This window comes from Podarcis erhardii (assembly GCF_964252035.2).
Source record: "Podarcis erhardii genome assembly, chromosome: Z".
Taxonomy (NCBI): Eukaryota; Metazoa; Chordata; class Lepidosauria; order Squamata; family Lacertidae; genus Podarcis; species Podarcis erhardii.
Genome location: NC_138504.1, coordinates 26,237,748 through 26,251,718, shown reverse-complemented (window position 1 = coordinate 26,251,718; position 13,971 = coordinate 26,237,748). Strand labels below are relative to the sequence as shown.

The following is a 13,971-nucleotide window of genomic DNA, read 5'->3' as shown; positions in this document are numbered from 1 at the left end:
TTTGTTATTATATAATAAGCACATTCTGTAGTTTTAATTGTGAGCTGTGTCAAGTACATCCTCTTTGCTTGTACTGAATCTATCAATATTCAGTGTGCCCCAATGTGATGGCTATGTTATGCTTCCAAGGTTGGAAGCTGTAATGCTTCCCTGGAAACCAAAGGAGGAGTGCTTCTGTGCTTATAGGTATCCCACAGGCACCTGGTTGGCCATTGTGGGAACAGGACACTGGATGAGATGGACCACTGGCCTGATCCAGCAGGAACTCTCCTTATCTTCTTAACACTGAGTGTGACTCAACACTAAGTGTGACCCAATATTAGCTTCTTAAACACTGACCCATGACATTTTGCTGCATGAAGAAGACCAGATGGCAACCACCACCACTCATTCCATGTTCAAAGGCTGGGAGGTGAATTTTTATTCAGGATGGGCAATGGGATAGTGTGCTTGAGGGTAGCGGGCTCACTTAATGGACACAGAAAAGATTGCATGGTAAGCACACAGTTCTGCACTGTGCACTTCCAGCATCAGCTGCATGATGCAGCCGGCCCACTTTGTCTGCAGGTGCTGTAGCATGTGGCCAGCTGCAAAGAAGAGAAAGGCAGGCACCTGGTACTAAGGCCTGCAGGCCAAATTAGGCCAAGAAAGTCTCCCTGTTTTGTCCAGGTGATGCTCACCTGCCCTACACCAGATATCTTATTTGTCAGGTATGGGCTAGCTTAAGAGGTGGCAGGGCTCAAAGGGGATTTACAGGCATTGTCAAACAACTGATCAGCACAGCACTATGGAAAAACAAGCCACCTGGTGTTGTTGTGATGTCAGATGATTGGCAGGGGTTGACCCCACCCACCTGTCAGACTTGGCCCACGGGGTGTGGGGGAGATAAGGATCCGGTCCCTTCCCCCACTCCTGCTCTAAATCCAGTGGTATCAAAATATTTCATATTAGGAGGATTTAGATGTTGGTACACAAATATGAGCATGGAGAGTTTGCTTGTGGATGCACACACACACACACACCCACACACAACTTTTCATCCACAATGCATGGTATCTTCTAGACCCTCACAGTGGTGTGACCAGAATGTCCTCTATAGGTTACAGATTGTGGGAACTGAACTTTCCCTTCCTGGATCAACGATGGATTTGGTATTTCAAAAGTAACGCTGCCCTTTTGTTGGAGGCTCTGGGAACGGACCCAGTTGGAGAACCTGGCAGGTCAGTGGCAAAGGAAGGTTCTGGAAGGTTGTGGGTAGGAACCAGGGAATAATCTAGACCAATCTTCATCAACCTGATACTTCCTACTACCATCCACACTATCCCCCAGCCAACAGAACTATACAGGCTAGGGTGGGTAGGAGATGAAGTCACAGGTGGGAATTCAGTGTAGTGCTGTGTTAAAGTCCCTTAGTGGTGCACTGGTTGCCCTAGTGGAATGGCTGTTGTGATAGAGATGGTGCAGGAAGCCAGTATGGTTCTCGTGGCTGATTGCACAACATATTCCTGTAGCCCTGATCCCACCTTTTGCACAAGAAGCTTCTGCTAGCACAAATGTTGTGCTCGTTTCATATTGTGCAACCATTATTCTTGCCCTTAAGCTATTGCAACAGCCCTAGTGCTGGAGGCCAGAGAATATCGAACCTTTAACATTCTGGAGGATACCAGTTTGGCAGAGCCTGATCTAGAGAGTAATGTCACCACCAGGGAGGAATCTTGAAGATGAGGGATGGAGCCTGACAAAGACTGGAGCTCATGAGGTTATCAGACCTCAGCGCTAATTTGCTGGCAAAACAGTTTTTATTGGATAGATTAGTAAAATAGTGGGTGATTGACACTTTGGCCCATTTCCCAAATTACAGAGTGTCCTTAAGCAGCAATGCATCTTTCTACAGTCAAGTAAAATAAAAAATATATCTAGGTATCTAGGCAGATTTAAAATTAAAATTAAAATCTAGAAAGTTGCCACATTGTTTTCCAGAGGGACCCCCGATCCCCAATAGAGCAACATCTTAGCGTCAGCAGAAAGAGAGTTATCATAAAAAATGCAGCACTTCTTCAGCACAGTCCCCATGAAACAAAGACAGAAGGCGGCAGCCACTGTTGCTGCCACCAATGGGCAACATTAAGAACAGTTACAACACAGAGAGCGGCACTGAACTAGAATGGAGAATGGCTGAGATGGGATGAAATGCACCCAAAGATGGATACAGCATGTCAAATGGGGCACTTCCAAGAGATGATGACTGTCCCTGCCTCTGAAAAGCATAAACATCAAAAATTTAAACCTATTGCCCTCTTCCTCCTCCTTTTGTCTTCCTCCCTGGACTGCAAGCAATCTCCCGTCTGTACACACTCCCAGCAGCAGCAGGCTTAGCACTGCCCACAGCACTGTTATTAAAATAAGGAACAAGTGGAAGTAGCTCGCTGCACAGCCACTCTTGCTAACTTCCCAGCAGGTGGGTCACTGTTGCTGTTGCTCACTAGAAGGGAGAGATGGTGGGGAGGTCAGCATTGGCTCCACCAATGTGTTTGCACCATGCCGACTTCTCCACCGCCTCACTCTTCCCTCTCCTGGAAAACAACAGTGACCCACTTGCCAGTAGGCTAGAAAAGCAGCTTCACCCCCCCCCTCCCAGCAAGTCACTTCTGGCAGCAAGTAAGACTATCCACAGCCTGGGCAATTCCTGTACTTTTAAGAGCAGCTTGATGCACAGGAATCAGGAGGTGAAGCTTCTCAGAGCACAGAGACAAGTATGATTATCCATTGCTAATTTCAGCAGATTGAGCTGCTCTCAGAAATGCAGGGGTGGGGAGGAAAGGCAGTAAAATATCTGGCAACTCTAGAAATAAGGATTCCAAACCAACCTTTCTTTCTTTCTTTCTTTCTTTCTTTCTTTCTTTCTTTCTTTCTTTCTTTTTGAGAAAAGATAACTAGATCTGCCCAACTCAGGTTGGAGGAAACAGAAAAACTAATTGTTTAAACAAAAGCTAATATGCTGCTTTAACAAATATTCACAGTCAAAGCTAGACTGCAGGGAGTCTAGATGTTCAAGATTCAATCTTCTGCAATTCAGGTCACAGATCACAACAGGCTTGTGGGAAGAGAGAAGAAAGAAATCTTCCCACGAAGCTGTATACTGCTGCAGTTCCTGTTCTCTTAACTACTTATTTTCAGTCACATTTCCCATTCTGCATGGGCGGTAATGTTCAAGAAGGCCGAACCTTACAGTAGACACAACAGTCTAGTGGAATTCTTCATTATTATTAGCCCCTTTCCAAAGCCTATTCAATGGGATTGCTAGATATGCAGTCTGGTGGCTTTCAGTTTTCTAGGGGAAATGACAAATTCCATTAACAGCATCATAATGAGAATGGATTTCCCTTAGACTAGAGACAGGGAACCTGCAGTTGAGTTGAGTTGAGCTCCCACTCCCATCAAAAGAAGAGAAGAGGAAAAAGAGTTTGAATTTGATATCCCGCTTTATCACTACCTGAAGGAGTCTCAAAGCGGCTAACATTCTCCTTTCCCTTCCTCCCCCACAACAAACACTCTATGAGGTGAGTGGGGCTGAGAGACTTCAAAGAAGTGTGACTAGCCCAAAGTCACCCAGCAGCTGCATGTGGAGGAGCGGGGAATTGAACCTGGTTCACCAGATTACGAGTCTACCGCTCTTATCCACTACACCACACTTGCTCTCAGCAGCCTCATGCCCATTGTGATGAACATGACTGCTGGTCATGGATGGTGGGAGTTGTAGTCCGACAACATCTGGAGGCCCACAGATTCCCCATCTTCCTCCTAGATTCAATTACACTAACATTGTATGAGATTCTGTCCTTCAAGGCAGCACCATCATGGGTGGAGGTGATGGCCTGCCTTGTTGCTGTCCTGAAATCAAAGGGAATTTCTCCCAAGTTTGTGTGAGTGGTTAGCACTGGGGTGTTATCTTAAACTGGGGACAGCGAGTCCAGTTCCACCAATCTATGGAGCAGCTATGGAATAAGAAGCAGAAAGGTGGCCTTCTGTTTCAGTCCTTTGGAGAGGAGCTGCTCAGCATTATGGAGAAGCGAATGGACACCAGGCAGGAATGGTCCCACTGCCACATACTCACAACAGCAGTGTTACATAAATGTGGTTTATATGATTCTATTTGTCTGTTTTGCTTTGGGAAGGGAAAACTCACCAACACAAAAGCACCAATATTCATGACACCCTCGCCAGGCTGTCCAGGAATGCAATCGCTATCTGTATTCTGTATTTCGAAGCATAAACTCTCAGAGAGGATGCTGAGACTGACCTGCTTCTTGATTTAGTATTAATTTTTCTTTCTTTCTTTCTTGACCCTCAGGGCCCCTTATATTTCTATGGTTCTATTATTCTTTCTTTTTCTTTTGGTTAAATAAAGCAAGCTCCTTCATGATCCTCCTCATCTCATGACAAGCAAACAGACCAGTGGTTTGCAAACAGTTTGGGTCTCTCCCAACAACCAGGGTGAAAGAGGCCACAAATTCAGCCCCCCTTGCCCCACAAAAAAAAAAAATCAAAAACGGGGAGGGCAGGATGTTTGGGCTTATCACTTCTGCCTGGTTGAGTGCTGGTTGGGCTGTGCCATCGGTGCTCTGGAAACGGCCAAAAGAGCACAGAAGCTTCCAGTCCTGCCCCTCTCAATCAGGCTCCCATTCAGAAATAAATTGGGGAATTGTAGAGTGGGAAAAAGATACGTGATAGGTTTCTTTTCCAGGGGAAGGGGCAGAAGGCTGCTGCCTCCCTCCCTCCCCCCGTGGACTGTGAGAGTGTCGGTTTCTGCCTGCCCATCCTCCGGCAGAAGAGTCTGAGGCTCTACTTAGTATTTGTCCAGTCCTGCCGTAGAGGAATTGGGCACACACGGCTCAGCGCTCTAGCGACTACTGTTCTTTATGGCCTCCTTGGCTGCGATGATCAAGGGAGTCAGGCTGGAGAGCGGCTTGGCCAGTTTTAAAAACGGGTGCTGAAAGGAAGAAGAAAACTGTTATTTATCTGACAGGCGGACAGACAGATGGCTGGCTAGAAAAGCAAAATGTTGCAGTGCATCCTCTCTCCTAGGAGGAGTGCTCCTGTTCAGGGTTCTAGTCAGCAACTCCCTGAAAGCAGGACATTCTGCTCCTCTGCCATGCTATTTTCTTTTCTTTTCCAACAGTCACCACATTCCATCGTTACTGAGCATGCTCAGTCCCCACTGGGCTGTTTGGAATGGTTGTTGTGGTTGGGGGTGGTCCCCTTTGGGTTTTTTCTAAAAGTTTTTCTTTGTTTTTTGTCTGCAAACTTAATTATTTGTTTTTGTTTATGTATTGCTTGCTATGAAATATCTCAAAGCGATTTAGCAGTAAAAAGCATAGGCAATAAAAGCATATATAAAACCATTTCATTATACACACACACACACACACACACACATATTAAAAAAAAATTAAAACATTATCCACACCCAGCATACTGGCACTTAGTATAAACCAACTTCCTGTGTTCCTGGGTCAGAGCATTGGTCCATCAAGCTCAGTATTGTCTATTCTGCCTGGCAGCAGCTCTCCAGGGTTTCAGGCAGGCAGTCTCCACCAGGAGATGTCCGGGATTGAATCAGGGACCTTCTGCATGCAATGCAGGTGCTCTAATCATTGAGATACAGCCCTTCCCTTTTGTTTCTGAGTGGGTCAGTTTTGGCTAGAATCCTGATGGCACTGTGTTTGTTTTTCATGTAAGTGATACTTCCTGTTGCGCTTTATCCTGCAACCACTTGTGGACTTCAGTGGTCTGCACTTGTCTGGAAAAATTTCATCCTACCAGGCATCATCTACACATGTGATAACTGCCACTTCAATGCATGTGTGAGTGAGGCACTAGAAATCTAACACCGTAAGCAGAGCTTTCATATCACCCAGTGCATGCAACAGAACCAGCTACCATGTTTAAGATATTGAAGCTAATATACTTCCACATCTGTAATGGAGAGATGACAGTATTTTGCCACTCTGCCCAGCTAATACACCGAGAAGGGGTCTTGTTATCTGGGCAACCCAGGAACTCCATATACACTGTCCAGGCTTTCGCCCCGGAGAGGTCACTATCTGGTTTGAATTCACACCTGGAGGCACACTCCACTCTCTCTTAAGACAGACAGATGCCAACCACAACCACTTCCAAAGCCACTAGATGTTCATGCATGAGTGTAATTTCTGAATAGGGTGAATACACATAACACCCAGATGTTTATGCCCAGATAGCGTGGGTGATTGCCACTGATAAAACTGTATTTTATGCTCTTTCACTCTGTCAAATATAGGGGAGCAACAGGATATGGAGAGCAAGGGGCTCCTGAAAACTAGGATCCAGTAAACGAGTGTAGAATAACCAAACAATATGTGTGAACCAGCACTCAGTGTCATCTAGAACCTAAAACCTTACACACCCCTCCCCAAGGGCATGGCAACTGCTTAAGAACATAAGAGCTGGATCAGGCCAAAGGCCCATTTAGTTTAACATCCTGCTCTCATGGTGACCAGGCAGATGCCAATGCAAAGCCCAGTAGTAAAACCTGAGTGCAGCAGCACTCTCTCCACTTGTGGTTCCTGGCAACTGGTATTCAGACTGAGGCATACTGGCTCTGACAGTGGAGGTAAAACATAGCCATTGTGGTTGGTAGCCATGGATAGCCTGATGTCCCTTGAATTTACTGAATCCTTCTTTAAAGCCATCCAAGTTGGTGACTGTCACACTACATCTTGCGGGAACAAATCCCATAATTTTGGTAGTATCTCCACACTGCTCTCATAATGCATGAAACGTGGGTGTGGCATGTGGGAGGAGCAGAAATCATGCAGGAAGGCCCGTACCTCCAAGTCAGCACAACACCTTCACAGTGAATACAGAGCTGATGTGGGAACCCACATACAATCCAACTATTTTGACATTTCTGTAGGGGACAGAAAAGAAAACAGAATGTGCCCTTTAATGCTCTCTCCGTCCCATAACACATTACCTGCAAGAGCTCTTTCGCAGACCCTCGCCTGTCAACATCCATCTCCAGGCAGCGGTTCAGAAAGTCTCGGAAAACAGCAGAGAGTCTCTCGGGATTCTGGAGTTCTGGAGTCCCATTTGTAGCTATCAAATACAAGGCCTAAAGGGTAAAACGGTAAGTTGCATTGATTTATTTGAGGCTGCTTTTCTTGTTCCTTCCTTTAGGTATTTATTTGAGGATTTTTATCCCATCTTCCAATAAACTTGAAACATTTTTCTTTTGCAAAAAGAAAATGCAATGAATAAAAAGATATGGGCAATAGAAAACTTTCCATTCTTGAATGTGGATCTGAGCGCTACTGTGTAAGCATGATTACACAGTTCTCCAGATGTTGCAATGCAGTCAGTCTCAGTACACAAAAAATGCACACGCACACACACACACAAATTAGCATTTTACATAAAACGGACTTAAAAATGTGTATTTGTGGATGAATGCATAGGGAAATGTGTATTTTACGTAAAAAGTGCATTGAAATTTTGTAGTTCAAGTGCAGACTTTTTGTGCATTATTTCAACAACAATAAAAAAACCACCATGCAAAATGGAATTGAAGGAACCAAAGAATAACTTTCCAAAACCAGAAATGGAATGGAATTAGGCTGCCAACCTCCCTGAGAACAATCCACAATTGAGGTGATACAACTGAGATAGCTCCTTGTCTTTGTTGCCATCCACCTGGGACCTTGGATGCCTCCAGTGTGCAATCAGCCTGTGACGCTAATGTGAGTCCCAATGCAGTCTACAATTTAGGATGGTTTTTTAAAAAACAAAAAGCATACTGGACTTTTGATCTTACCCTGAGAGGATTTTCATTGAGATATGGAGGTTCTCCTTCCACCATTTCTATGGCCATGATCCCTAAAGACCAGATGTCCACTTTGGGCCCATATGCCTTTCTTGTCACCACTTCAGGAGCCATCCAGTAGGGGGTTCCCACCATTGTGCTCCGTTTACTCTGCTCGGGAGTGATCTGAGCACAGAAGCCGAAGTCAGCTGCAGCAAAGGAAAAGCAAAGACGATGGCTTACAGAAACGGTATGAAACCAGCAGAAGAAGCAGACGAAAGAGCAAGTGGGGAAGTTGGCATAAAGAGGAAGAGAGGCTGAAGAACACTGACAGACTGGAGAACAGAGAGGAAAACGATATGATAATTGTCAAACAAAGACAACATCCATACTGGAAAAAGAAGGATAAAGGAGAAACACAGCAAAAATTAAGCAAGGATAGCAAGGTGCATTTCAACAAGCGAAACCAGCAGATGAGAATCTCCAGCTCATAAGTCAAATGAGGCTTGGCAGGCTTCCTCCTTGGACCATGTCCCCCTAGATAGCTCAGTTGGTTAGAGCATGGTGTTGACAATGCCAAAGTTGCAGGTTCAATCGCCGTACGAGACAGCTGCATATCCCTGCATTGCAGGGAGTTGGACTCAATGATCCCCAGAGTCCCTCCCAACAATTCTATGATTCTATGATCAGCGGTTGCTGCAAACCCTTCTTCCTTTGCTTACCTTACACCGTTTGAAAGCACTGTGATTGACCACTGGGCAGCCCCACCCACCTTTCAAATTGGCCCACAGTAGTGGTTGGAGGAGATCTGGAGTTGCTCCAGTCCTTCCTAGAGATGCTGAGGAGTGAACCTGAGACCTTTTGCATGTGCTTTGCCACTGAGCTGTGCCCCCATTTTCACACATGGAACTCAAACTGATATCAATGGAATAGGTAAGCAGTGGTAAGCATTTCCCCCACTCAAATGGATGGGACCTTAAAAATGCTTAATCTCAGCTTCATCGTGCAGCATGCATCTCCACATAAAACTAGGAAAGTAAATGGGTAAGTAATAGCCGTGTACCACTGCTGATACTACAATCTCGGGTGACTACAGGAGATTGCATTATAACCTGGGTACAAATTAGCAAAGTGTCACCATCACAACATGGGAAATATCACTTTGGAGCCTCTTCTCCAGCATCCTTTTCCCCACAGTCTGATCCATCTTCTTATATTCTTAAGCATATCCAAGACACATAGGGTTTTAGTCCTACTTGAAGTAGATTCATTGAAATGAATGCACATTAATTTCAGTGGGTCTACTCTGAATAGGATTCTGCCCTGTTATGTACTGAGATAAGTCTTAAGTGCTTTTCCACCGCAATCTTAAAATGTTTAGGCCTGCGGCCATTTTTGGGGAGCCAAAAACAAAAAAGAAAAACCAAAATCCAAATTCATAAGGATTCAGAGAGCAGCAGCATAGAATACAGATTATTTGAAAATTATGAAAAGGAAGAAAACAACTGAGAAGCAAAAAGTGTTACTGGGAGCACCATACACATACACACACACGTACACATATTTCTCAACATAAGTGGGGTAGGACGAACTCTCTGACTCTTAGAATGTTTTAGAGAAGTTTTTCCCTAACACAATGAGAGAAGCACAGTCAAATATCTGTGCTGACAGTTAGGGATGGAGGAGAAAACCATCAGACCTGCATTTAAAGCAAAGCAACCTAATTTGCCAGTTCCCAGCCTTGTGTATCAAAAATGTAGCTATCAATGGGTTCACATGCTCTCCAAATTTTTGTGATGTGGTGTACTTTATTGGGAACTGCATGCGAAAGTGCACATTTTAAGAGAAGATGCAACATTAAGCATTCTAAACTGCATATCCTAGGTGCTTAAAACGTACATGCAATTCTAGCTGCTTTTTTAATTTTTGAAAAATACATAGGATGGAATGTGCATGTCACTGAGTACATGATCACCTACCTAAGTGGCTACACATGGATAATTATGTAGAGATGGAGAGTTAAGCATAACTGAAACTCCCTTTGATACCAAAACTGGCACCATTTCTCACCTGTTTTTGCACTATTTTGGGGGGGGGAGGGGGAGAAATATATACCACCACTTTACCCTGATAAAACACCACAATACCACACCACAATAACTACAGTGGCAAAAGCCTTACAGAGAATACCTACTGAGTTTGACAGATCCATCCATCCCAAGAAGAATGTTGTCACTCTTGATGTCTCTATGGATCACTTGGTTTGAATGCAAGAAATCCAGAGCTTGCAGGCACTGATATTTAGAAAATAATAAATAAGATACTTTTAAAAGAGCATGGTGCAAGTCAAGGATTATGGTCTGACTTATTAGGAAATGGAGGAGGTGAAGTATATTGCCGAATCATTTTTTGTTTTCATTTCTATAGGAATGGTAAGATGACAGAGTTTACGCTATGAAGAGAGCAACTTGCTACATGGGCACTCACACATTATTTCATTCCAAGGTAGCATATATGTGGCTTCCAGGTGGTCACTCACCCAGGTGTCAAGACCCATACCTGCTTAGCTTCAGCATGCAGGTGGCCTCTTGAAGCTTCAGACCATACCTTAGTACATTTAGCCCATTTCCCAGCACTGCCACCACTTCCTTCGCTGAATAGAGATCCACTCTTCAATGGCAAAATCGTTCTCCCTTCCCACAGGAAGTATCCAACAACTGTGGGCATATACTTTGGCAGTGGCATCTGCTCTGTCCCACCACGTTCATCAGGAAATTACAAACCATGGTTTTAAACTCCCCATAGTACCCTAGAGCAATGCTACTTTGGGTATAACTGGCTAGCTCCTCCTACCATTATCTAGCAGATATACTCATGCCAAAAGGTGGCAACAGCCTGGTTTGTATGTAAATATCTCAGCTTAAAAGATTGGGAAATGCATGGGATTTGTGCCTTCACGCTCCACTGCCCCTCTCCTCTTGGTATGCTGCAGTAAGAAGACTTCTGTTAAGCTATAGTCAAACCTGGAAACAATGGGTTGTTGGTCCAACATTTGCTCAGCTCAAGAGTAGGACCATGAACATGAATAACTTATAGCCACTCGTTTTAATAGGCTTACTCTGAGAAGAGCTAAGGTTGCACACAACAGTAGGGTTAAGAAGGTTCAGAGCAAGTCAAGGACCTTAAACCGTGGTTTGAAGGAAATGTAAAGTTCTCACTTGTTCCAAACCTTGTAACCATGGTTTCCTGGCTCAGATGTAATGGAAAGATATGGCTAAAGATTTCTGGAATTAACCACAGTGCCTTGGGAATGGAAGAGGGGAGGGACAATGCACATAGGCATAAGGATAGCCCCAGTGCTTTTTGTTTTGGTAACAAACAAATAAATGAAGTGTCGGTACTCAAATCTTGATAAAAGTGCCATAGGTCCAAGCACAAAATGGTTGTGATGGGCAGCAAAAAAACCAGAGGCAATGGCATTCCATACTGGTGACACTGTCACACACAAAAAGCACTGGATAGTATATATTTCAGCTTCATGAGCCAAGATATGTGCATCCAAAGCAGGCCAATGTATAAACATAACTGTTGGTTGAAGACCACCATGCTGTCACAGAATGAAATTACTTACCTCTCTACAGACAGCAGCTATCTGCCCTTCATCCATGCAGGTTTCTGTAACAACGTCAGTCAAAGAGCCACCAGCCAAGTACTCCATTACCACCCAAAGTTCATCACCAACAAGGTAACTGAGACATCAAATTCAAGAAGTCATTAGTAGATGAATATGGAAAAAAATATCAGTTCAATGTGGTCTGAATGCTGTGGTCCACAAACAACATTACACCAATAAACCAAAGAAACAGAAGGTATTGATGGGTACCAGACAGGAGGGAATGCTTCACCCTCCCCATGCTATTAACTTATTTTTCTTATGGTCTCCACCTCTCCCCTGGGGTTCTGGATGCATACTGGCCAAACTGCAGCAGAATAGCACCTGGAAATCTGCCTTCCCTCTCCACTTTGCAGCTGTTCAGCAGAGGCTCAGGCTGGCACCTGCTTCTAATGAGGCACTTGTGGCCTAACGGTTCCCACAAATGAACAGTTACACCCAAGAAGCTAGCAAGTATCCTTTCGTCACCAGTGATTTACTCATTTGCTGTCTTTCCACAAGGAACTGTGCCTAAGGTGGCTTACAGCAAACCTTCAAAACCAGTGGGGGCTGGTGCTCATTGGAACCAATAGGGAAGAGGACAGGGAGCACAAACAGTAGGCAGACCAAGAGCCAATGATAGGCAGAGCCAGTGTGACCTCCTAGACTGGTTGTAAGCAAAGCAATAGGTTGGGGCTGGCTGAGGACAGACCAAGCTTGATGGGTCAATGGCCCACTTGCCCTAGTGGTGCAGCCTCCACCACTGATGACATTTTTATCCAAAGCTTCCTAGCAACCATTATCAGACGGTCACTTGAAGGTACTTACCTATCTAAGTAGTTAACTATGTTGGAATTCTTATTTTCCCTCATGACCAGGATCTCATTGATTATTAATTCCTTTTTGGGTTGCTGCTGGAGATTCATTTGCTTTATAGCCACCTGAAATGACATTTTCATGAAACTTAATTTCTGTTTTTAAGTGAACCCTCCCCTTCAGAAAACAAACAATAAAAAAAAACATGCACAAAATAAGTGCAATAGACTGGAGGCAACTAGATAGGTAACCGATGAGAACAGCACCAAGTTAATTAAGAGGGCAAATTAGGTAATAACTATAATACTTAGCATTTGCATAGCACTTCCTGGTCTCCAAAGTGCTTGACATGCATAATTTAGTTGCAATTCTTGCAGCAACCCTGTAAGGTTAGCTGGCCTTGCTGCAAATGGTGGGGGAATCTAAAGTTACTTAGGAAGCTCATGGTAAAGGTGAGAATCAAATCAGGGATTTCATGGGTCACTATTACCATCTCTCAGACTTATTGGTTTAAAGAAGTTGTGGGGAACCTGTGGCCCTCCAGATGTTGCCAAAATGCAGCTCCCATCCTCCCCGGCCATTGGCTAAGCTTGCTGGAGCTGACAGGAGTTGTAGTTCAGCAACATCTGGATGGGCAAAGCTTTCCCACACCTGGTTTAATTCTAGGCCTGCCTCAAGTCACATACAACCCAGAGGACGGGGGGTGCTCTATATTTAGGTTATGTGAGTGAGGTGAGCCAAGCGCACTCTGCGCCCGCCACTTACCTCCCTGTACATTCTGTGCCAAGTTTTTTTTCCTCTTAGCCAAGCTGGTATTAAAGCTCAGCTGAGGAGAAAAGTATGGGGATGGTTTGCATGGAGATAATCTGTGAGTACGAGGAGGGATTCACACACGCCTCAGCTGTGAACTATCATTATAAATAGTGCACAGTAAATGTTGTTGAATATATCTAAGTTGCATCAGTTCTATGATGACAACAAGCAGATTCACATTCTTAGGAAACAGCTATGTTAAGTGCTAACACACTTTGCTTCAGAAACCAGTATGCACAGTAAATGGGTTGCTCTGACAGAAGGAGACTTGCCCTGGGAGGAAGACTCTTTCCATAGGAGGGAAGAAGCCCTTGGATACTACCCAATGGATAAAATGTACAGGAGGTGAAGAATTTTCTGCTGTATGGTGTGAATATTCGATTGTGGTCACAATCAATAGGGTCAAAAAGGGAATTTTAAAAAAGCAAACACACCCAATGCTATCCATAAAATGCTGGGTAAAACAGTGTCTCAGCTGCACTCCTGGGGGTTCCATCTCTTTTTGAAATCACTGGCAATTGAGAGTCCACTATATATCTAGAGGTATCCTGCTCAACTTTATCTAGTGTTCCAGCACTGATAATTGTCAATGCAATGTATATCTTGCTGATATCAACAGCCAAACTTGCATGAGTGTTAATGGATCTTGATTGCCCCTTAACCTCTCTTTCTTTCCAAGCTTGAAAACCCCGATCTTTCTACTGGGCTTCACCATAATTGTAAAAAAAAAGGTGCAAACATTAAGCTGACAACTCAACATTAGTCAAACTCAAAGAAGTTCAGAGGCCTCCCCATTCAGTGCTTTGTATGGGTCACACTTCGGTCGACATGCAGAATGGTACCGAGCGTG

The 13,971-nt window shown here is 44.3% G+C and overlaps 1 protein-coding gene and 1 long non-coding RNA gene across 9 annotated transcripts in view; one reads left to right on the top strand and one right to left on the bottom strand.

The window, feature by feature from the left end:
- On the top strand, positions 1 to 2,088 carry LOC309333661. The gene is made up of 2 exons (XR_014152652.1): positions 1 to 572; positions 632 to 2,088. It is a non-coding gene; the product is annotated as an uncharacterized lncRNA (long non-coding RNA).
- Positions 2,089 to 2,905: 817 nt separating this feature from the next.
- Positions 2,906 to 13,971, bottom strand: part of PAK3 (p21 (RAC1) activated kinase 3) — an 83,067-nt gene continuing 72,001 nt past the window's right edge. For all 8 annotated transcript variants that reach the window (XM_081847109.1, XM_081847108.1, XM_081847107.1 and 5 more), the window contains 6 exons: positions 12,321 to 12,433; positions 11,472 to 11,589; positions 10,035 to 10,134; positions 7,853 to 8,049; positions 7,016 to 7,153; positions 2,906 to 4,990 (listed from right to left, as the gene is read on the bottom strand). In XM_081847109.1, coding sequence (XP_081703235.1) covers positions 4,901 to 4,990; positions 7,016 to 7,153; positions 7,853 to 8,049; positions 10,035 to 10,134; positions 11,472 to 11,589; positions 12,321 to 12,433 — 756 coding nt within the window. In that variant the 3' untranslated portion in view covers positions 2,906 to 4,900. The remainder of the gene's footprint in view (positions 4,991 to 7,015; positions 7,154 to 7,852; positions 8,050 to 10,034; positions 10,135 to 11,471; positions 11,590 to 12,320; positions 12,434 to 13,971) is intronic.